Source organism: Anomaloglossus baeobatrachus, chromosome 4 (assembly GCF_048569485.1).
Source record: "Anomaloglossus baeobatrachus isolate aAnoBae1 chromosome 4, aAnoBae1.hap1, whole genome shotgun sequence".
Lineage (NCBI taxonomy): Eukaryota > Metazoa > Chordata > Amphibia > Anura > Aromobatidae > Anomaloglossus > Anomaloglossus baeobatrachus.
In genome coordinates this window covers 524,416,903-524,442,503 of record NC_134356.1, presented here as the reverse complement: position 1 = coordinate 524,442,503, position 25,601 = coordinate 524,416,903, and the positions used below count along the sequence as shown (strand labels likewise).

The window sequence follows — 25,601 nt, the reverse complement described above, 5'->3', positions numbered from 1 at the left end:
GGTCAGTCACTAAACGACTGATCCATTCACAGCGGATGCAACGCAAGGCAATCAGTCATAATCCATCGCTAATAGAAATCTATGGGAAAAAACTGGATTCCTGCAAAATATTTTAAGTAATTCCTCAAGGCGACAGATTGTGACTGATGCAAAACAACGGAAGTGTGAACCTAGCCTAAGAAGTGTGGTTTAGAAGCACCGTGAATCATGCAGGTCTGAAACCGAGGAGTGGTCTCTCCTTAGAAGTGTGCTGTAAAGCACCGTGGGGCTAGTGACGGTGATAGGCGCTCAGGTTCAAAGTAGGAAATATATATGCATATATTTGTGTATGAAAATATGAAGAAATATATCAAAATGATAAAATATATAAAGAATATAAAAAAAATGCAAAAGAAAGCAAAAACTGTAAAAATCCACAAAAATGTGCAAAAAATGGGCAAGAGGTTTAGAAAAAATATCAATATAAGATAAAATAAAAATTAAATAAATTCAATAAACAATTATTATGTGTAAATAAAGCACACATCTTTCAAAATAGGATTAAAAATAAAGATGCAATGCAGAGAGTATGTACAGTCATATGAAAAAGTTTGGGCACCCCTATTAATGTTAACCTTTTTTCTTTATAACAATTTGGGTTTTTGCAGCAGCTATTTCAGTTTCATATATCTAATAACTGATGGACTGAGTAATATTTCTGGATTTAAATGAGGTTTATTGTACTAACAGAAAATGTGCAATCTGCATTTAAACAAAATTTGACAGGTGCAAAAGTATGGGCACCCTTAACAATTTCTGGATTGAATACTCCTAACTACTTTTTACTGACTTACTGAAGCACTAAATTGGTTTTGTAACCTCATTGAGCCTTGAACTTCATAGGCAGGTGTATCCAATCATGAGAAAAGGTATTTAAGGTGGCCACTTGCAAGTTGTTCTCCTGTTTGAATCTCCTATGAAGAGTAGCATCATGGGCTCCTCAAAACAGCTCTCAAATGATCTGAAAACAAAGATTATTCAACATAGTTGTTCAGGGGAAGGATACAAAAAGTTGTCTCAGAGATTTAAACTGTCAGTTTCCACTGTGAGGAACATAGTAAGGAAATGGAAGAAGACAGGTACAGTACTTGTTAAGCTCAGAAGTGGCAGGCCAAGAAAAATATCAGAAAGGCAGAGAAGAAGAATGGTGAGAACAGTCAAGGGCAATCCACAGACCACCTCCAAAGACCTGCAGCATCATCTTGCTGCAGATGGTGTCAATGTGCATCGGTCAACAATACAGCGCACATTGCACAAGGAGAAGCTGTATGGGAGAGTGATGCGAAAGAAGCCATTTCTGCAAGCACGCCACAAACAGAGTCGCCTGAGGTATGCAAAAGCACATTTGGACAAGCAAGTTACATTTTGGAAGAAGGTCCTGTGGACTGATGAAACAAAGATTGAGTTGTTTGGTCATACAAAAAGGCGTTATGCATGGAGGCAAAAAAACACGGCATTCCAAGAAAAGCACCTGCTACCCACAGTAAAATTTGGTGGAGGTTCCATCATGCTTTGGGGCTGTGTGGCCAAAGCCGACACCGGGAATCTTGTTAAAGTTGAGGGTCACATGGATTCAACTCAGTATCAGCAGATTCTTGACAATAATGTGCAAGAATCAGTGACGAAGTTGAAGTTACGCAGGGGATGGATATTTCAGCAAGACAATGATCCAAAACACCGCTCAAAATCTACTCAGGCATTCATGCAGAGGAACAATTACAATGTTCTGGAATGGCCATCCCAGTCCCCAGACCTGAATATCATTGAAAATCTGTGGATGATTTGAAGCGTGCTGTCCATTCTCGGCGACCATCAAACTTAACTGAACTGGAATTGTTTTGTAAACAGGAATGGTCAAATATACCTTCATCCAGGAACTCATTAAAAGCTACAGGAAGCGACTAGAGGCTGTTATTTTTGCAAAAGGAGGATCTATAAAATATTAATGTCACTTTTATGTTGAGGTGCCCATACTTTTGCACCTGTCAAATTTTGTTTAAATGCAGATTGCACATTTTCTGTTAGTACAATAAACCTCATTTCAATCCAGAAATATTACTGAGTCCATCAGTTATTAGATATATGAAACTGAAATAGCTGTTGCAAAAACCCAAATTGTTATAAAGAAAAAAGGTTAACATTAATAGGGGTGCCCAAACGTTTTCATCTGACTGTAAATAATATTTTAAAAAATATAGTATGTAAATAATATGGATATGGTACAAATAAAAAATAAAAGATGCAAAAAAATAGAATGATAAAGATGGAAGAATATACAGTGCCTTGCGAAAGTATTCAGCCCTCTTGAATTTTTCAACCTTTTCCCACATTCAGACTTCAAACATAAAGATAGAAATTTTAGTGTTATGGTGAAGAATCAACAACAAGTGGGACACAATTGTGAAGTTGAACGAAATTTATTGCTTACTTTAAACTTTTTTAACAAATAAATAACTGAAAATTGGGGTGTGCAATATTATTCGTCCCCTTTACTTTCAGTGCAGCAAACTCACTCCTGAAGTTCATTGAGGATCTCTGAATGATCCAATGTTGTCCTAAATGACTGATGATGATAAATATAAGCCATCTGTGTGTAATGAAGTCTCCGTATAAATGCACCTGCTCTGTGATAGCCTCAGTGTTATGTTTAAAGCGCAGACAGCATCATGAAGACCAAGGAACACAACACGCGGGTCTGTGATACTGTTGTGGAGAAGTTTAAAGCCGGATTTGGTTACAAAAAGATTTCCAAAACTTTAAACATCCCAAGGAGCATTGTGCAAGCGATCATATTGAAATGGAAGGAGTATCATACCACTACAAATCTACCTAGACACGGCCATCTATCCAAACAAGGAGAAGACTGATCAGAGATGCAGCCAAGAGGCCCATGATCGCTCTGGATGAACTGCAGAGATCTACAGCTGAGGTGGGAGAGTCTGTCCATAGGACAACAATCAGTCGTACACTGCACAAATCAGGCCTTTATGGAAGAGTGGCAAGGAGAAATCCATTTCTCAAAGATATCCATAAAAAGTGTTTTTTAAAGTTTGCCACAAGCCACCTGGGAGACACACCAAACATGTGGAAGAAGGTGCTCTGGTCAGATTAAACCAAAATCGAACTATTTGGGCACAATGCCAAACGATATATTTGGCATAAAAGCAACACAGCACATCACCCTGAACACACCATCCCCACTGTCAAACATGGTGGTAGCAGCATCATGGTTTGGGCCTGCTTTTCTTCAGCAGCGACAGGGAAGATGGTTAAAATTGATGGGAAGATGGATGGAACCAAATACAGGACCATTCTTGAAGAAAATGTGTTGGAGTCTGCAAAAGACCTGAGACTGGGATGGAGATTTGTCTACCAACAAGACAATTATCCCAAACATAAAGCAAAATCTACAATGGAATGGTTCACAAATAAACATATCCAGTTGTTAGAATGGCCAAGTCAAAGTCCAGACCTGAATCCAATTGAGAATCTGTGGAAAGAGCTGAAATCTGCGGTTCACAAACGCTCTCCATCCAACCTCACTCAGCTCGAGCTGTTTGCAAAGGAAGAATTTCAGTCTCTCGATGTGCAAAACTGATAGAGACATATCCCAAGTGACTTGCAGCTGTAATCGCAGTAAAAGGTGGCGCTACAAAGTATTAACTTAAAGGGGCCGAATAATATTGCACGCCCCAATTTTCAGTTATTTATTTTTTAAAAAAGTAAAAATAAGCATTAAATTTCGTTCAACTTCACAATTGTGTCCCACTTGTTATTGATTCTTCACCATAACATTAAACTTTTTATCTTTATGTTTGACGCCTGAAATGTGGGAAAAGGCTGAAAAATTCAAGGGAGCCGAATACTTTCGCAAGGTACTGTAAATTCTTTCATGTTTATTATTCTATTTTTGCGCATACTTTATCATTCTATTTTTTGTGTAGCTTTTATTTTTTATTTGTACCATATCCATATTATTTACAAACTATATTATTTATAATATTATTTATATACTCTCTGCATTGCATCTTTATTTTTAATCCTATTTTGAAAGATGTGTGCTTTATTTACAAATCATAATTTTTTATTGAATCTTTATTGTATCTTATATTAATATTTTTTCTGAACCTCTTGTCCATTTTTTGCGGATTTTTACACTTTTTGATTTCTTTTGCATTTTTTTATATATTTTTTATATTCTTTATATATTTTATCATTTCGATATATTTATTCATATTGTTCTACACAAATATATACATATATATTTCCCGCTTTGAACTTGAGCGCCTATCACAATCACTAGCCCCACGGTGCTTTACAGCACACTTCTAAGGAGAGACCACTCCTCGGTTTCAGACCTGCATAAAGGAGCATCATTGCAGGATTCACGGTGCTTCTAAAGCACACTTCTTAAAGGAAATCTGCCTACCTGCTTCAGTGCACCCAGCACCAGCACCGCTGACCACCATTGTAAGGCCAGTGTACAACTATTATTATTATACAGCATATACATACGGCCCTGGAGCACACCCCTATATACACCTGTATTATACTACACCACTACGCCCCTATATACACCTGTATTATACTACACCACTACACCCCTATATACACCTGTATTATACTACACCACTACACCCCTATATACACCTGTATTATACTACACCACTACACCCCTATATACACCTGTATTATACTACACCACTACACCCCTATATACGCTTTGTATTGTACTACACCCCTATATACACCTGTATTATACTACACCACTACACCCCTATATACACCTGTATTATACTATATTATACTACACCCCTATATACACCTGTATTATACAACACCACTACACCCCTATATACACCTGTATTATACTACACCACTACACCCCTATATACACTTGTATTATACTACACCCCTATATACGCCTGTATTATGCTACACCACTACACCCCTATATACACTTGTATTATACTACACCCCTATATACGCCTGTATTATACTACACCACTACACCCCTATATAAACCTGTATTATACAGGTGTATATAGGGGTGTAGTATAATACAGGTGTATATAGGGGTGTAGTATAATACAGGTGTATATAGGGGTGTAGTATTATACTACACCCCTATATATACCTGTATTATACTACACCACTACACCCCTATAAAACTACACCACTATATACTGCACCACTACACCCCCCATATACCACACCTGTAAAACTACATTCCCATATACTACACCACTACACCCTAAATATTTGTCAACAGTTACCCCCCCACCCCCCCGCCCCCCATTGTCCCCGAAGGTTACTAGTAACCACTCACCTGTCTCTTCTTATTGTCCCCTTCTCAGGCTCCTCCGTACGAGCCCCAAACTGAACTGCTTCTCGTTTACATGCCCAGGCTGCGCCGATGCTGTATTCCTAGGAGCCCCCGCCGCTGCTTCTCTCCGTATGGGCCCTGCCGCTGCAGCTTCTTCTCCTGCCGGGCGGGAACTTTTCAAATGACACACGCGCGCCGTACTGATGATATCAGGGCGCGCATGTGTCACAGAGAAAAGTGTCGGGCAGGAAACAGAGGAGAGATTCCTGCGTTCCGCTGCCTACACTGTGCGGCGCTGCAGGGTCTGTCCTCTGTTCCCTGCCCGGCACACAGCGTGTGATGAGGGCAATCTGACCACGGGCCTCCCGGAGCCTGGTGCTCCGGACAACAGGTCAGATTGCCCTTATCAGTGACCGGCTGACAGGATCACTATGGAAACGGCTCAGGACCGGCTTGAGGAGGGACACATGGAAGGAGTTCGGGATGCGAAGTGTAGACGGCAACTTCAACTTATAGGACATCTCATTGATCCGCCGGAGCACTTCAAAGGGACCAATAAAGCGGGGACCCAGCTTGTAATACGGCATCTTCAGGCGGACGTACTTGGATGAGAGCCAGACTTTATCTCCGGGTTGAAAGAAAGGAACATTCAGACGTTTCTTCTCAGCCTGTGTCTTCATGCGGACAGAGGAATGTTCCAGAGCCGACTTGGTCTCAGCCCAGATGGCGGAGAAGGACCTCACGAGGTCATCAGCTGCAGGGTTGCCTGAAGAACATGTCACAGGGCACGGCACTTTGGGTCGCTGTCCATAAACCACCTGGAACGGAGATTTAGAAGAGGACTCACTTTCATTATTGTTGTAGGAGAACTCGGCCCATGTAAGAAGTTTGACACAGTTGCTGTGGTGTTCGTCCACGAAGTGGCGAAGATAGTTAGTCAGGACTTGGTTAATGCGTTCCACTTGCCCATTAGACTGAGGGTGGTAGGCAGAAGAAAAGTCCAATTTCACATCGATCATTTTGCAGACTGCTCTCCAAAACTGAGCGGTGAACTGGACCCCTCTGTCGGACACGATATGGAGAAGCAAGCCGTGAAGCCGAAAAATGTCTTGAATGAATAGTTCAGCAAGAACCGGAGCGGACGGTAGCCTGGTGAGTGGTGTGAAGTGGGCCATCTTGGAGAACCTGTCCACCACCACCCAGATGACTGTGCAGCCAAACGATTTTGGCAGGTTTGTGATGAAATCCATGCCGATATGTTGCCATGGAGCGGATGGTACGGGTAAAGGAAGCAAAGGGCCTGCTGGAAGAGTCTTCGGGACCTTGTTCCGAGCACAGGAGGAACAGGATGAAACGAAGTCCTGGACGTCTTGACGTAGCCCTGGCCACCAGTAATACCGGGATATCAATTGCAGAGATTTCCTTTGACCCACGTGACCTGCTATTCTGGAAGAGTGTCCCCACCAGAGTACACGTTCTCTATCGACCTCAGCAACAAACATTTTACCGGGAGGAAGGTGGTGCATGTCAACTGGTGTCGCCATTAGCTTGGAAGGTTCAGTGATGTGCCGAGGTTCATCCTCCTGATCCACTAACAGGAATGATCGAGACAGCGCATCAGCCTTCAGATTCTTCTCGGCTGGACGAAAGTGCAGAACAAAATCAAAGCGGGCGAAGAATAAGGACCATCGGGCCTGTCGGGAGTTTAGCCTGTGGGCTGTCTGGAGATATGCCAGATTCTTGTGGTCGGTATAGATGGTAACTGTATGCAATGACCCTTCCAACAGATATCGCCACTCCTCCAGGGCCAACTTAATTGCCAGCAACTCACGGTCTCCAATTGAGTAGTTTTGTTCCGCTGGGGAGAAAGCCTTAGAAAAGAAGCCACGTCTTACCATCGGACGTTTTCTGTGTAAGGACCGCACCGGCTTCGGATGAGGAGGCATCTACCTCAAGGATAAACGGTTTGTTAGTGTCGGGTCTGTGTAAGGCTGGAGCAGAAGCGAAGGCTCGTTTAAGGGACATGAAAGATTCTTCAGCTTCTGGGGTCCATTTCTTTGGGTTCTCCCCTTTGCGAGTGAGAGAGGATATGGGGCGTACCAGAGACGAGAAATGTGGAATGAATTGCCGGTAATAGTTGGTGAATCCCAGGAATCGCTGGATAGATTTCATCAATCCTTCCGGAAGGGGCTAATTCAGTACGGCTGACAACTTATCTGGATCCATCTTCAGACTGGTATTAGAGACTATGTGGCCAAGGATGGGTAGCGAGGTCTGCTCAAACAGGCATTTCTCAAGTTTGGCATAAAGGCGATTCTCCCTCAACCTCCGCAGGACAAGACGGACATGTCTTCGATGGGTATGCAAGTCCGGAGAGAAGATAAGGATGTCGTCTAAATACACGACCACACAGGTGTAGAGAAGATGACGGAAGACGTCGTTCACAAACTCCTGGAAAACCACCGGAGCGTTACTGAGCCCGAAGGGCATCACTCGGTATTCATAGTGCCCATCACGAGTGTTGAACGCAGTCTTCCATTCGTCCCCCGACCGAATGCGGACCAGATTGTACGCACCCCGGAGATCTAACTTGGAGAAGATCTTGGCACCTCGAAAACGATCAAACAGTTCCGGTATAAGGGGTAGCGGGTATCTGTTCTTCACCGTGATCTTATTCAATCTGCGGTAGTCAATGCAAGGCCGTAGACCCCCGTCCTTTTTCCCCACAAAGAAGAAGAAGCCCGCTCCGGCAGGAGAGAAGGATTTTCGGATGAAGTCTCGTGCTAAATTCTCCTTTATGTAGTCAGACATGGCTTGGGTCTCTTCTCGCAACAGAGGGTAGATGCGCCCACGAGGAGGGGTTGTCCCGGGGAGCAGGTCGATGGGACAATCGTAGGGTCTGTGTGACAGTAACGTCTCAGCTTCCTTCTTGTCAAAGACATCGGCATAGGACCAATAGGTGGGGGGTAACCCAGGAAGGGTGACCGGTTCGACTGGTAGGTGCGGAGGATGCATTGGTTTCATGCAGTTATTGTGGCAAGAAGCACCCCATTGCAGGATGTCTCCAGAATCCCAGTCCAGTACTGGCTTGTGTGACCGAAGCCAGGGTATTCCCAGAAGTAGAGGATGCGCCATGCCAGGGAGCACATGGAAGGCAATTGTCTCAAAGTGCAGCAACCCCACTTGCATTTCACAGTTCTCCGTGATGTACCGGATGGGTTCGGAAAGCGGTTTTCCATCCACCGAAGAAAGACTGATGGGGGTAGCAAGACGTCGGACAGGAATCCGATGTAGGTCCACCACAGACTGTTGGATAAAGTTCCCGGCAGAGCCTGAATCCAAGAATGCATACTCAGACAACCGGATGGAACCGCAGGACAGGGATACGGGTACATGGAGAAAAGGAGAGGACTTGGCGTGACCTAGGGTGGCCTCTCCAACTGACCCTAGGCTCAGTAGTTTCCCGGCTTTACTGGACAGTCCTGAATCAGATGTTTGGCACTTCCACAGTAGAAGCACTCTCCTGCCGTTCTCCGATTCCCCTGCCGCAGTCTGGACTCAGTGACGCGATTGACCTCCATGGGCTCGTGCGGAGCAGTAGGCCTGTTGGAAGGAGGTGACATTGGCCGTTGGAAGGTGGGCACAAGGCGCGGGGTTCTTCTCGCCCGGGTGACTTCTCTGGCACGCTCTTGGAAGCAGAGATCAATACGGGTAGCCAGAGAGATCAGCTCTTCCAGGGTGGTAGGTACATCCCAGCCGGCCAGTTCATCCTTGATTTTTCCGGATAACCCTTCCATGAAGGCAGCTACCAAAGCGTCGTTGTTCCACTTGAGTTCGGAGGACAGAGTGTGGAACTCGATTGCATACTGTCCCACGGTGAGATTCCCCAGGCGGATTCTCATGAGCGAAGAGGCAGTAGACGAGAGACGGCCTGGCTCATTGAACACTTTACGGAAGGTATTCAAAAAGACAGACAGGACTTGAATGGTCGGGTCATTCTTCTCCCAGAGCGGATTCATCTAAGTCAGAGCCCGACCAGTCAAATGAGACATGATGAATGCTATCTTCGAGCGATCAGTCGCTCGCTGCAGAGGCGACAGCTCAAAGTGCAGGGAGCATTGGTTTAAGAATCCACGACACAAACTGGGATCACCTCCATACATGGGTGGGGAGGCCAGGCGGGAAGGAGACATGCATGTCGACAATCCCGTAGAGTCGGGGGTTGTTGACGAGGCCGGATTCTGCAGGGCGTATAGACGGGAATCCACGGACGCCATGTATTCAGCCATGCGTCTCTGGGCCTCATGCTGGCGGGATAGTTCCTTCTGTAGTTCAACTAGTTGGTAGCCGTCAGAGGATCCGGAGGTTTGCATGGATGCCAGACGGGATTCCACGGACTTCATGTGAGCCACTAATCTTGCTTGGGTCTCGCGTTGGCGAGAGAGCTCCTGTTGCAAGTCAGTCAGGGGGTTAACCTTGATCCCGGCGGAGTCCATGCCGAGGAGCGGCGAGCGTCCGGAGGTGGACTCACTGAACCGTGCACCGGACTCCCCTGAGAAGACATCCAGCAGCGAACCCCTATACAGGGACTGTGTGGTGCCTCCTCAGAGGGCCTAGATGCACGGCAGCCAGGAACCGGTAGTAGGAGTCTCAGTACGGCCAGGCGTAGCACGGGTGTGACGTCCGCAGCAGGCAGAACATGGTTGTGGCACCGGAGATGTTCACAGCAGGTGGCACGGAGACATTCACTGTAGGTATGGCACGGTGACGTCCAATGCAGGTATGGCCAGTGACGTCCACAGTAGGTAAGGCACGGTGACGTCCACTGCAGGTATGGCCGGTGACGTCCACAGTAGGTATGGCACGATGACGTCCACTGCAGGTATGACCGGTGACGTCCACAGCCGGAAAGGTACAGATGGCACTAAGGCGAGACAGAAGATTAGCAACAGGTAGATGATACACGGATACAAACAGTAGTACACAGGGGCCTGGACACTAGCAATGCACTAGTAGGAGCGTTGCTCGGGCGCCTGCTGCCAGGGGAGGCGAACCTAAATACCCATTAGGTAACAGGTGGCCTCTGAGGTCACTTCCAGATAATGGGGCACTACCGCTTTAAGAAAGGGGGCGTGGCCTCGCGCGCAGCCTAGAGTCACTTACTGCAGATCTGTGTGTGGACGGGAGACAGGAAGAGGCTGCAGCAGCCCCTGGAGCAGGATGCCCGACCCGGGAGTGAGCAGGACGTACAGCAGGACCTGAACCAGGAGCAGAGCCTGCAGAGCCATGGGACCGGTAAGAGGAAGGACGTCGCTGCCGGCGGCTGGGACCGTGAGTGCACGTGGGGGCCATGCTGGAGCTGGGCAGATGTGAGGGAGAGCGCCCCCCTCGGGATCTGGCGGGACCAGGTGCTACAACAACAAGTTATCACCGATCCACAGGTTAGGTAGGTGATAACTAATTGATTGATGGAATCCGACCAGGGGAAACCGCACCGATCGGAAGATTTTGTAATTTTTATACCCATTATAATATGCAGTGGCAGCAGGTCAGATGTGTGACCGCAGCTCTACTGATCCACTTTGGGGAGGACAGAAAAAGCCAAGCACAGCACACGGCAGCCACTGAGGGAATGAATGGATCAGGGGTCGAGTCGGACATGAGCTCCAGTGTAATGGAGATAAAAGTTGCACATTTGGCCGATCAGTGCGGCTCCCAGCAATCAGATCCCCACTGATGACTAAGGGTGGCTTTACATGCTACGATATAGGTACCGACAGCATGCGACCCGCCCCCTTCGTTTGTGTGAAACTGGCATATCGCTGCCCGTCGCGCACAAAATCCGGCACCCCCGTCACACATACTTACCTGCATAGCGATGTCGCTGTGACCGGCGTACCGCCTCCTTGCTAAGGGGGCGGTCCGTTCGGTGTCACAGCGACGTCACTAAGCGGCCGCCCAATGAAAGCGGAGGGGCGGAGATGAGCGGGATGAACATCCCGCCCATCTCCTTCCTTCCGCATTTTGGCCGGCGGCAGGTAAGGAGATGTTCCTCGTTCCTACGGGGGTCACACACAGCAATGTGCACTGCCGCAGGAACGAGGAACAACTTCGGCGAAGCAATAGCATCGATACTTGGGAGCGGACCCCCATGTCAACGAGGAGCGATTTTGGACGTTTTTGTAACGATCCGAAATCGCTCCTAGTCGTCACACACAACGAGATCAAATTCCGTGACCCCAACGAGATCGCTGTAGCAAAATCGTAGTGTGTAAAGCCCGCTTAAGTTTTCACTTATCCTTAGGCCACGTTCACACATTCAGTATTTGGTCAGTATCTTACATCACTATTTGTAGCCAAAACCAGCAGTGGGTGAAAAACGCAGAAGTGGTGTCGTGTTTCTATTATACTTTCCTCTGATTTTACCACTCCTAGTTTTGGCTACAAATACTGAGGTAAAATCCTTACCAAATACTCAACGTGTGCACGTGGCCTTAGAAAAGATGATTACTTATTTTGACCGGAGAACCTATGTAAGTGCATGTTTCCTACAGTGTAATAATCACAGGACAGAGAGGGGTTTAATGTTCAAGTATTTAATAGATACTGGAAATAATCTCCCCCTTATAGAGAGAAAAAGTGACCACCATACATGATACAATCTACTATACCAAAACCAATAATACCACATACAAGAGAGGAATACTGCCACACCATAATTAGACCACGTAGTAACCAAATATAACCACATATAAGGGAGAAATACCGCAACACTTTGACCAGACCACATAATGACCGAATATAACCACATACAAGAGAGTAATACCGCCACAACATAATCAGACCACATAGTGAGCGAATACAACCACATACAAAGGAGATATAATAATAATCTTTATTTCTATAGCGCCAACATATTCCGCAGCGCTTTACAATTCAGGAGGAACATATACATATCATATACATAAACATATACAAACAAGTAACAATTATAGAGGAATAATAAGAAATACTGCAATACTATAACCACACAACATAATGACTAAATAATACCAAACACAAGAGACAAATATCAGCACACCATGACCAGACCACATATTACTACCAAACAGGGACGTATAATACTACAATTATGATCATGAATTAAAACTACAATACTAATAACACTAATATTATCATCAGTACCGTAATACACAGGAGCTCTGTATACAGTGTATAGGTAATACAGCGATCACCAGTGACATAATACACAGGAGCGCTGTATATAGTGTATAGTGTGTATACATGTAATACACTGACTTACCAGTGACGTCTTTAGCTGAAGTTACTCAGCTTCATTTTCCTCTTCATCCGGCACTGACCGCCATCACTTCTTCCTGCTATGAGGCAACTCTGCAGAAAATAACACACAGTCACCTGTAGCTGATCACTTTCAGAGCACATTCCACACTTTTTCCCCAATTTCTACACTACATCAGACTTTTGTTCTCCATGGAAGACAGTATCCTCAAAATTCACCTTTATTTCATCAATAATAATTTCCCCTACAGTAATTATGCCCCACTTGTCACCATAAACCAATAATATATGTCCCTCATTCTGGCCCCATATAGTAATTATGTAAGAAAAGTTCCAGCGCAGATAGGAAGGCACTCTTCAATATAAATTTCCATATGGTTTATTCCATGTGCACACATGTGAAGGTAGGTACAGACAGCCCCTAAGCAGGGGAAAAAATGACTAGCGATGCATTTCGACCACTTTACACGGTCTTAGTCATGAGTGCCTTCCTTTCTGCGCTGGATCTTTTCTTACATGCTTGCAGCTTCCCGGCCGATTGTCCTTGCTGCAGAGAGAAGGCCTGGAGACTTGGAGTGGGTGAGCTGAATTCCTTTGTCATTCATATAGTAATTATGTCCCTCATCTGTGCAGGTCCTCAGGGCAGCGTTAGGACCTTTGGTGAGTCACATGACTTTGATGCCACTAAAGGTCATTCTGCAACTGTGCAAACTTCAGTGATTGTACACAACTTGTATGATCACTGAAGTTTATGATTTAAAGGCTGGTGGCCCCTCAGAGCGTGGGGGCCCTGGTTCAGCTGCCCAGTCTGCCCACCAATAAATGCCTAACCTGAGAAACACGAGGCCCCATGGCCCTGTACTTCAGCCCCGCACTATATAAGGCATGGCGGCCCACTGAGGGCCCGAGGCCTACCAGGGGATTCCCTGCTACCCTGGTGGGCCAGTTCAACCTTGTATACACACAAAAAAGTGCTGGAGTGATTCTCTAAAAAGAAGTCTGCAAATGTATATTTTATCACCATCACAAATTAGAAAATGTAGATTTTTCTCTGGTGCACGCTGCTCCTGACCTCTGGGCATTCTGCAGTGAGCACTTTACTACACCTTTGCTCTTGAGTGACACAGCCATAGCATCTGTCCAGATGTCTATGGCAGTCATCACTCAACAGTACAGTGAACATGTTTTGGTGCGCTTCTTATAGCGAGCCTGGGGCACTTTAGTGTTAGGAAACACTCAGAAAGCATTTCTGATTATTTTTGTGCACCAGATTAAACATACACAGCTGTTAAAACCCTACAGAGAGGTTCAACATGGTAAAACACCTTTTCAGATCTCCTGTACAGAGTTGCCATCATGCACAGGAACATCCCAGGCTTAGTCAGAGCCGAAAGTCCTGGTTTAGAAGGCTTGCTGTAAGGTGACGCACACATAGTGACGTAATGATGTGCGCCATGACTTTAGGACGTGCACTCTTGGAGTACACAAGGGCATTCCTGTGTATGCGGCCAAAAGTCCTGGCTCAGCATGAAGATACCCTTCTCGCCAGCGGTGAGAAGGACCAAGGACCTACAGGAGACAGTAAGCAGTGTGGTATTAGTAGTATTAGTAGGGGTTTTTTTTCTATATCTTATGGTTCTTATGACCCGGGGGCTTTCAATACCCCAGGGGTTAATAAAGGACATTGAGTTTATAGAGAATAAATTTACTGTGAATCAAATATTCCAGTAAAATCCATGCGATTTAGCAAACTTGAATCTCGCCAGTTCTGTTTATCTCTAGTGATAAGTGTCATTATGGAAAAACGCTTTAAATGTTCACATTGTTCAATCTCTTCAATCTCATGACAGCCTACATGATGCACAATCTTTACTTAGAGCTGACGATGTCCTCATTGTGAATACTGTACAGCCAAGTGATGTATCCCATTTATCTCCACTGATAGGATACAGCGGTGTTCGGCCAACCACCTCCAGCACAAGCTCTCATTCCATCAAAGAGAGATTACTATTCCATCATAAGATCGGCTCTGGAGGTTTTGGAAAGGTCCTGATGGCGGAAGATACTTTAACCCGCCGACAATTTGCTGTTAAGATCATCAGCAAAAGAGCCCTGCTAGCCGCTGGTGAGGACGAGGATGTCATGGTGGAGAGGCGAGTTCTTCAGCTGGCAACTGGAAGCCCCTTCCTAGTCCACGCAGACTTCTCATTCCAGACCAAGGTATCATCACTTTCTGAACATACTCTGATCACATATCAGAGTGTGATTTGCATAATCAACCCACTGGTGTGACCCCAGCCTTAAAAGGGTTTTCCACTTCTTTGATATTGATGACCCATTTGTCTGAATAGAAGCTGTTCTGCTTGAAGGGAACGTGTCACCAGATTTGGTGACTATAAGCTGCGGCAATCACCAGTGGGCTCTTATATACAGCATTCTAACATGCTGTATATTAAAGCCCAGGCCTTTGTTTAGAACGAAAAAATGACTTTATAATACTTACCTAAACGGTTAGGTCGGTGAAGATGGGTCAAATTGGTGGCTCGGTTCTCTGTGTGCGGCGCCTCCTCTTTCGGCCATCTTCGTCCTCCTTCTTCTGAAGCCGAGGTGCATGATGCGTCCTACATCATGCACATGCGTCGGCATTGAGGTCCTGCGCAGGCGCAGTACAATACTTTGATCTCCCCTGCTCAGGGCAGATCAAAGTGCGCCTGCGCAGGACCTCAATGCCGGCACGTGTGTATGACGTAGGACGCATCATGCACCTCAGCTTCAGAAGAAGGTGAATGAAGATGGCTGAAATGGCCACACCCGGAGAATGGAGCCACCAATTTGACCCATCTGCACCGAACCAACCATTTAGGTAAGTATTATAAAGTCATTTTTACGTTCTGCACAGCGGCCTGGGCTCTTATATACAGCATGTTAGAATGTTGTATATAAGAGCCCACTGGTGATTGCCGCAGCTTATAGTCACCAAATCTGGTGACAGGTTGCTTTTAATGGGCAATGCCTCTGGCAGGGGGCAAACAGTACAGAGGTGGTATAGAAGATATTAGTGTTCAGAACAAAATGGCTCTATATAGTCTTCAATGGAGGTGAGCTGAAATACCAAGTACAGCCCATGGTTAGACAACACTTTACTTCTGGAAGGAAAGCAAGCTTTTCTCCTAAACCTGAACAGCCTCTTTAAGGGTCTCTTCACATATGTGTTTAAAACACGTGCATGAGAAAAATGATACCGGTATTGTCAGTGTTTTCCATTAGTGTGCCATTAATGTGTCATGTGTGTGCCATCCACGTTTTTTTTTCATGTGTAAAGACATAAAGATATCACAAAGCTTTTCCTATACTTTTAATGTTAAACACGTACAGCACACAGATGGCGCACGGATTGCACACTATGCCATCCGTGAGCTGTACATGTTTTTCACAGACCCATATACATATATTGGCCTTTGTCATCCATGCTGCAGAAAAACACGGACAAGTGAGCAGCACTATAGGTTATAATGGGTAGGTGTGTCCTATGTGAAAAATACGGAAGCCATACGTACCGGAAACACTGACTTGTGAAGGAGGCCTAAAGGGATGTATCACTTACTAGACCGCTTGTCATGCAGTATTGATAACATTCCTGTTTTCTCTGCTGTAGATGTTGCGTTCCTCAGAATGCTGAGCTCTGTATAACCCCACCCACACCACTTTTTAGCAGCTTATTCTGTACATTGTGCATTATAATATACAGTGCACACAAGAAGCTGATAATTAGTGGTGTAATGTAGTGTTGATAATTATCAGCAAACTGCTAATCAGTAGTAGCAGCGGAGTTACACAGATTAGCTGAACTACATGTCAGAAAACGTCAGATTACACAGGCAGAATGCCTGTTAGAGCCAGGCCATGGCACAGTCTAACAGGCCACCATACCTGGCACAGCAGGATGTCATTGTTTGTCCTGTGAGTGCCATGTCAACCCTTGGCTCCCTGTTATTGCGTTGAGCTCCCTCACAACCTTCTAAATGCCGTGATTGCCATCAATCACAGTATTTGTCAGGTAAATTAGCCTGTAGCGGTGCTGTCACCGACCCTGGCTGTTACTGCTGGAGTGCAGCTGTCAGCTAAGATGAACTCTGAACTTCTGCCGATCACATGCTGTGATATGTTAGTCAAATTGGCTAACCAATCACATTGATCAGAGAGCAGGGGCAGCTGTAATTGGTCACCACATCACTAGTTGTACTGGTAGCTGTCTGTGACTGCTGCCGGCATGGACCTGTCCCTGTGTTTCCGCACAGTGACAGTTCAAGTTCACGATGAGCATATCCATCATAATGCAGGAACTGACACCTACTTTTGACAGAAAATATCTGTCATTACTTAAGGGTTTAAATATTGAAATGTATACAGTATTTGTCTATAATGTATAAGAAATGCGTATACAAGTATGTTCCATGTTACAGGGGAGTCTCTTTCTTGGTATGGAATACATGCGCTGCGGGGACTTTGCCAAACTTCTACGGAAGAAGGGGCGGCTTGACATCACCAGTGCCAGGTAAAGTGTCTTATGGTTTGCCCGGCATCAGAATAAATGTCAGCAGTCACATGATCTCTCTGTTTTCACTGTTCAAGTGGGCGATCCTGTGTTTGTAAACATGTGGTCACGTGACGACTAGTCTCACCCGGCTTCACTCAATAGGAGAGAATTGAGAGAAGTGCAGGAGTATAGTCTGCATGTAATCCCAAGTATGTAAGTTGCATACATGCAGTCACGAGACTGCCCAAACACATGGTAAATATAATGGAATATTGACACTGTGCCCTTTTTACACAGTCACATTAGACTTTTCTTCTGAGACCAGACAACTACTTTAAGTAAAACTTCAAGCTACTTTGTACATATATGGGTAGTTAGATACTTCGGTCACAGCGTTACTTCCATTTCTGAAAGGTCAGGTCCTGCGAGTCCGTCTGTTTCTGAAAGTGGAAATATTTGATAATAGTCTCATCAAGGGCTCAGATTAATTCTGATTATTTTTAAAGTAACTCAAATTAAATTGCTTAGCCTAATGATTAGAGATGAGCGAAATGCCCGAGGTTCAGTTCGTTTTCTCCGACTTCACCTGTGTTCACTGAATGGTTCGCTGAACATACATAAACCCATTGAATTCAATGGGAGGCAAAACAAAGGCATAGACAACACCTTAATGGGGGTCTAAAAGCTGCTAATACAGCTCAAATCGTTTTACGGTGGAGCCACACTGTTGTGTCACAGCCATTACCTTCCTAAATTATTAACATAAAAAATATTGGATGAGTGATAGGAGTAGGTCTGTTGCTCTGAGACCCCTGCCACTACAGACAAGATACAACTTGGAGACCCATCTTGTAATCTCCACATTTCCAAAAATTAGAACCAGACAGCAGGACAGTGGCATCAATTGCCCCACAGCACCCATAGTGTCTTACCGCTGCAGTCAAGCATGGGCCATACATGACACAGGGACTGACCTAGCATTTTGAACTTTCAAATCAAGAGCTGGGTGGATGGATGAGTGACAGGTGTAAGCCAGTTGCTCTGAGGTCCCTACCACTACAGACAAGATACAACTTATATAACATAAAGGTTACTGAAGCTTATAGCCACATGGTCTCCCGGCAGCTGTGTAATCCAGAATCCTTAAGGGAGCCTTTAAAATAGCCTTTAAGAGAGCCTTTAAGTTTATTGGAATTCCCTGCTGTTTGGACACCTGAAGGCTTTGAACCCTGGTACCAGCGCAGAGCCTGCAGATGTCCCAGCAGCTGGGAACTTAAGGAACATTAAGGCTATGTGTCCACGGTAGAATGTACCTGCGGATTTTTCTGCCTGAAAATCCGCGACATGGACACAGCATTTCCAAAGTGCCATTGAAATGGCTTGAAAGTGCCGCTGCTGCAGATTTTCGGGAAATCCGCGGCAAATCCGCGGCAAAATCCGCGTAAAATCCGCAGCGTGGGCACATAGCCTAAGGCTATGTGCCCACGCTGCGGATTTACCGCGGATTTTGCCGCGGATTTGCCGCGGATTTACCGCGGATTTGCCGAAAATCTGCAGCAGCGGCACTTCCAAGCCATTTCAATGGCATTTTGGAAATGCTGTGCCCATGCTGCGGATTTTGATCCGGAAAAATCTGCAGCATGTCAATTATTGTTGCGGATTTTGTTGCGGATTTTTCCCATGCAAGTCAATGCAAGGTGTAAAATCCGCAAGAAATCCACAGGTCTGTTCCCACAGGCTCTTTTTCCTGCGGATTTGGTGCGGATTTCGCAAACAAATCCGCAGGAAGTGATGTAGGATAGTTCAGGAAGAGGAAGTTTCACCATTTTGTAGTGTAGAGTAGTGGCAGTGTAGTCGTGTTGTGTCCGGACTCTGGATTGCCAGCTAAAAGCAGCTAGTTACAGGCTGCTTGCTTTTAGCTGGCAAAACAGGATCCCAGGTCTTTTTTCACAATTCTTTTAAAAAAAAAAAAAAATGTGCTCCGCTGTATTTTCACTGTCCAGCCCGATGCAAGCAAGCAACTGAGGGCTGTGCTTCTCAGCGGGATAAGGCTGAAGCATTCTCTGCCCCTCCCGCTGAGAAAAACAGTCCTCAGCTGCCCCTGAAAATGGCGGCTCCGTTGTGAAGCGCCATTCACAGGTGCTGTACCGAGGCTCATCCAGCTGCCCTGATGCATTGGCTGGCTGTGTAATATAACGGAGTTAATGCCAGTTTTCTGCAAACTGGCACTAAGCCCGAGGTTCATAATGTCATGCCTGTGTAGACACGGCCATTATGAACCTCCGTTTGGTACTAAACAAAAGAAAACACTTTTTTTAAAAATTTTATTTGAAAGAAAAACACACACACATCCCTGATTGCCATCTTTATTACTCCCTGAATCCCCGACGATAATCCATGACAACTCCGAGCCGGGCTCCGATGTGCACCCGGCTGACCCGTGCACTGACGTCAGCCGGTGACAGCAGCCGTCAGTGTATTATTAAATGCTGCACAGCTCTTTTCCGGCAGCTGGGAACGTCTGATATCAGAGCCCTGGTCAGCTGACTTAATTCGCGAGCGCAGGCGGGTCAGCTGACGATGTGCACTCATGTGACCCGGGCACGGACGTCAGCCAGTCCCAGCAGCCGTCAGTGTTCGAGATGCTGCAAAGCTCTCTTCCGGCTGCTGGTACCGGCTGACGTCCATGCCCGGGTCACATGAGTGCACATCGGAGCCCGGCACATCAGCTGATCGGTGTGCAGTCAGCTGACCCGCCCGCGCTCGCGAATTAAGTCAGCTGACCAGGGCTCTGACGTCAGACGTTCCCAGCTGCCGGAAGAGAGCTGTGCAGCATTTAATACACTGACGGCTGCTGTGACCGGCTGACGCTGTGACCCGGGCTCAGCTATGAACTGAGCTGACCCGGCCAGTGAGTTCTGGCGCTCACAGCAGCCGGCAGAGAGCAAACCAGTGATTACAATTGTCCTGGATTAACCTCTGAGGCTTGGGAGTAATAAAGATGGCAATCAGGGATGTGTGTGTGTTTTTCTTTCAAATAAAATTTTTCAAAAAGTGTTTTCTTTTATTTATTACCAAACGGAGGTTCATAATGGCCGTGTCTACACAGGCATGACATTATGAACCTCAGGCTTAGTGCCAGTTTGCAGAAAACTGGCATTAACCCCGTTATTACCCAGCCAGCCAATGCATCAGGGCAGCTGGATGAGCCTCGGTACAGCACCTGTGAATGGCGCTTCACAACGGAGCCGCCATTTTCAGGGGCAGCTGAGGACTGTTTTTCTCAGCAGGAGGGGCAGAGAATGCTTCAGCCTTACCCCGCTGAGAAGCACAGCCCTCAGTTGCTTGCTTGCATCGGGCTGGACAGTGAAAATACAGCGGAGCACATTTTTTTTTTTTTTTTTTAAAAATAACAGTGAAAGGGAACATGGCACCACATTTTTTGGCTGTAAGCTGCGGCCACCACCACTGGGTTATTATATACAGCCTGTTAAAATGCTGTATATAAGAGCACAGTGGTGTTGGCCGCAGCTTTTTACAAAAAAAGTGGTGACAGGTTCCCTTTATACATTTCTGCCCCTTTATTACAAAATGGGAGAAGAAAGGAGGGTTGGGACAGGAAATGACATAAAGAGCCTTTTTTTTCCTTCAAAACAGACTAAGCTTTATTCAGAAACACAATAGAGTACAATGGACAAAATCCGCATCAAAATCCGCATCAAAATCCGCAACGAAATCCGCGTCAAATCCGCGTCAAATCCGCGTCAAATCCGCACCTATGCTAAGGTGCGGATTCCGGGGGAAAGCTGCGGATTTTGATGCAGAAAAATCCGCAGGTACTTTCTCCTGTGGACACATAGCCTAAAGGCTCACTTAAAGGCTCCCTTAAAGTTACCGTGTTAAAAGCTGCTGCAAGAGAGCCTTTAACATTCCTTGAATTCCCAGCTGCTTGGAAATCTAGATGGAGACATTTCTGCACTATAGCTGCATCTCTTGGCAGAAAACCGCATAAAAACCAGGAGATGCAGATTTGTTGCTGAAATTTATGCTGCAAATTCCTGCACCAAATCTGCATCTTCTAGCAAAATATTCTATGCAGTAGTGATGCAGTATTGATGCGTTTTTTGCCAGTAAATGCAGATTTGATGCAGGAATTTTGTGTATAAATTTCAGCAAAAATCTGCATCTTTTAGCCAAAAGAACGTGTTTTTCTACCTTCAGACAGTCCGTCAGTGGCTTCAAAGTGAAAGTGCTGCCAGAGTGTGGTTTGCTCCGCACTCTGGCAGTGACTTTCACTTTCAGTGTTTATGCACTTGTTCAGGAGTCAGGACACACTGCATCCTGGAAGCAGCGTGTCCTTTCCTGTGGGGCCATAAGTGTCCTCCGCAGGAGACTACAGCTGCCCTTGCCCATGATGTGACACTATCTTCCGGGCGTGCTCTGCACTCCGTCCTCACTGCTGGAGTAACCAAACACAGACTGCTTTACACAGTAGGTGAGGAAAGCATTGAAAATTGATGAAGTTTACTAAGCTGGCCTGGATGAGAGTCTGACTGCAATGATTTCCCTGGCCAATCACAGCCATGCCAATACTTGATATTGGCTGTGATGGGGCTGTGAGTAGATGGTATCTGCAAACTGAACAGTTACCAAACATAACCAAACATTGCCAACTTTTGACAAAAGTGTTCGCAAATCCGAGCCCAAGCTGAGCGCGCCAAGGCTCGTACCAAATTTAAAATTGGCGAATCTTTTCCAAACCAGATTGCTCATCTTTAGTAATAATAGAAAATTGTTCTGGAAGCAGGATAATATAGAATAATGCTTATATTGACATTGACTAATATGAATTCACAAGTGTATTATCTACAGGAACTGATACTTGTTCATTTTCTTTTTGTCAGATTCTATGCCGCCGAACTAGTTTGTGGGATCCAGTTCCTCCATTCTAAGGGCGTCATCCATAGGTAATTGAGTCAGTGTTAAAGCCTGTACTTAACTCTCCACCCTGGTGACCTGCAGATTGATGCCCTGTGAATGGGTTTCTAGTAGGTATTGTGACGCCCTGGGCAAGCCAGGGGTCACAGGTCACACCCCACACTCCAGGTAGGCACATCACAGCTAAACTACAAATCCTTGTTGCCTTCCTCCAGAGGCTGATGATTCACACCAGGGGGTGGGCCAGGCGGTTGGCTCAGCCCACCAAGGACATCACAGCTCTGGAGGCGGGGAAAACCAGAGAGTTAAGCCCAGGCAGGGTAAGAGTGAAGTCTAGCTGAGGGCTAGAGAGGAGTAAACAACTAAGTGAAAGTAGAAAAGTGGAAAAGGAAGGAAAGCCTGAAGGTCCAGCTTTGTGTAGGGCCAGATCAGCAAGGTCAGCGACGGCGGTGACTGTCCGGAGTGGGACCGTTTGGAAGTTCCGGGAAGGCCCCGCGTCCCTGCGCCCACCAGGCCCCGCACCTCACAAACCATCACCGGGCCCCGGGATCACCAACCCCTGCCCACGGAGGGGCAACACAACACCTGGCTGCTCCGCATCACCATCCCCGGGATCCCCGCATTGAGCAGCGGTGGTGAAATCACCACAACCGTGGGTGGCGTCACGAACTATAACAATCCCCGCACCCAACAAACCCCTTTCACTCACGGGCGAGGAGTGTTGCTCGAGAAACCCCCGGGATCCGGCCTACGGCTCGAGCCACCACGGAGCAGCGGCCGCCGGACCCGAGCAGAAGGGGGGCGAGCGTAGTGTGCTGACACCCTCCTCCCCGCCCGCGACAACTTGGCGTCACGAACAGGATCTTACCGCTCTGCCGTCTGGTGGAGGTGCGCCTTGTTACCGCCGGAGGTATCCGGCAGAAAAATTGCAGAAGCCGCCATCTTTGGCGCGAAAAGTTCCCGCTCGAGCGTCTTCTCGAGCAGTAGAGGCGCGAAGGCCAAGACCCCGCCCCGAGAGAGGAGGGGCCGGAAAGAGCTAAGGGGGACACGATGGCGGCTGGCCGCATGTAGTCGCGGCTATAAAAGCAGGGACACCAGGACCCTGCAAACATACCGTTCCTGGAAGAAAGAGAGAAAGTCACCATGTGGATGCCGTCCCGAAACACCGTGGCCCCCGCGCCGGGAACCGCAGCGTGGGTGGAAATCCGGACCGCGCAGCTCCACCTAAGGCTGCAGGTCAAGATGCAGCTCCTCTTGGAGGAGTGGGAGACCGACATGGCGGACATTATAGCCACCGTGTGGAGACGCGAGGAGGAAGCGGAGGAAGGGAGGGTGAGTGACCCACGCCCCTATGTCCCGGAGGGACCGGTCGCTGCGGCTGAGGGACCCGGTCCAAGCCCTCTCCCCCCGTTGCCTCCCTCGCCACCCGTCTCGGAGGCCGTGACCCCGCCACTAGGCCCGCTACCACCGCAACCGGTAGCGATACCCAGCCCGTCCGCCCCAACGGACCGACCTGTAGCCGGAGCCCGTAGCAAACCGGAGGTGTTGCCATGGAAGGCCCCGAAGATTGTGCCAGAGACAGTCCCCGAGCAGTTTCCTGAGCCGGAGCCGATGACCCGCTCCGAGCCGAAGGCCCAGCTGCGGAAAGCCCCTGTGCCCATCCCCCACACCTCGGCTGAGGTGGCGCCAGGTTGTTGCTGCAGGGCAGCGCCCAAGGCCATGACACCGCGGGATACGCCGCCCACCTTCCTGACAGTGGGTAACGTTCTGGATGTCCCGCGGGGCCCGACCCGTGCGCCGGAGCTGGCAGCAGCGCCATATTGGGAAAGGGAGCCGACAAAGCTGGGCCTGGAGATCGCGGAGAGGGAGAGAAGGAAAGCCGAGCTGGTGGCCCGAGCCATTCGGGAAAAAGAAAATCTGCGGCAAGCGACCTTCCGTGTCCGGGGCCCGTTGTACGAGGGGCAGGTGAGGCGGTTTGATGTCCGCCGGGGCTACGGGTTTATATATGAACCGGGCCTGGAGGCCGAAGTGTTTGTAGCCCGGCGGGACGTGAATGCCCACCTGCCCGAGGAGCATCCTGGCCGAAACCTCATACCGGGAGACATGGTGCGGTACACCCGACACTGCGGAGAGAGGGGGTGGTTTGCCCTGGATGTAAAGCTAAGGAGCAGCAAAGAGAGCAAGGTGAGCCCTGCACCCCCTCCCTCAGATGAAGCAGCAGAGGGACCGGAGTAGGGCAGCGGAGCACCGTTGTCCAGTCCCCGTTGGGACCACCACAGTTTGTTTGTTGAAAGTTTGAAAAATGAAGAATGATAATTACCGAGTTTTCACCAGATTGTCTGTTGTGATTGAACCGGCCGGAGCCGGCACCGTTGTCCCCGTGGGGACCGTTTAAAAATGCATGGGAACTATCCATGGGACAAGCCCGTGAACTTGCAGGGCAACCACAGACGTTAGTGGCTTGTAAATATGTTGGTTACCGTTACCGTTTTCCGCAAAGCCGCCTCCGGAGCGGCAGGTTGGAGGGAGGGCCCTCAGCAGAGCAGGCTGGGGCCCAGCCACCAAAGGAACCGGTGGCTACCCTCTGCAGGGAAGGACAGATCCCGCTCGGGTACCATGTGCTGGACTGTGGGTCAAGGGGTGCTGCCTGGGCTTTAGGGGCAGCATCAGGGCCAGGTTACTTGGGTGGGAGAGAGCGGAAACCGTAACCGTAAACCGTTGCAACGTTTAAGAAATGTGCCTCCCGTCTTGGGAAGATTTATTAAAAATGTCATATGTTATGTTTAACCCTGTTATCCCCTTTTTCAGAAAAATAAAACCGGTGTAGGACGGCAGCCCGCGGACGGTCTGCATTTTGCTAAGGGGGAATGTGACGCCCTGGGCAAGCCAGGGGTCACAGGTCACAACACCACCACACCCCACTCCAGGTAGGCACATCACAGCTAAACTACAAATCCTTGTTGCCTTCCTCCAGAGGCTGATGATTCACACCAGGGGGTGGGCCAGGCGGTTGGCTCCGCCCACCAAGGAGATCACAGCTCTGGAGGCGGGGAAAACCAGAGAGTTAAGCCCAGGCAGGGCAAGACTGAAGTCTAGCTGAGGGCTAGAGAGGAGTAAACAACTAAGTGAAAGTAGAAAAGTGGAAAAGGAAGGAAAGCCTGAAGGTCCAGCTTTGTGTAGGGCCAGATCAGCAAGGTCAGCGACGGCGGTGACTGTCCGGAGTGGGACCGTTTGGAAGTTCCTGGAAGGACCCCGTTGGCTGTGTGCCCGGTGGTCTGGAGCAGTGTTCCGAAAGACAGTCAGCACCAGGGCAGGGGCCTCTCGGACCCCGGCAAGGCTAGGAGTCGCCAAATTTGCCGAATCCGTCAGCGAAGGGGACGTAGACCCCCCAGCAACCAAGTCCCGATTGAAGGCAACAGCTCAACCTGAAGCAGAGAGACATCGTCACCGCCAAGGCACCAG

At 47.6% G+C, this 25,601-nt stretch overlaps 1 protein-coding gene across 1 annotated transcript in view; it reads left to right on the top strand.

Moving 5' to 3' along the window:
* LOC142302618 (protein kinase C delta type-like) overlaps positions 1-25,601 on the top strand; it is a 53,418-nt gene that overhangs the window by 22,010 nt on the left and 5,807 nt on the right. Inside the window, exons 2-4 of the mRNA XM_075343722.1 lie at positions 14,610-14,884; positions 17,128-17,219; positions 22,106-22,168. Of these exons, the coding sequence (XP_075199837.1) occupies positions 14,610-14,884; positions 17,128-17,219; positions 22,106-22,168 (430 nt within the window). The remainder of the gene's footprint in view (positions 1-14,609; positions 14,885-17,127; positions 17,220-22,105; positions 22,169-25,601) is intronic.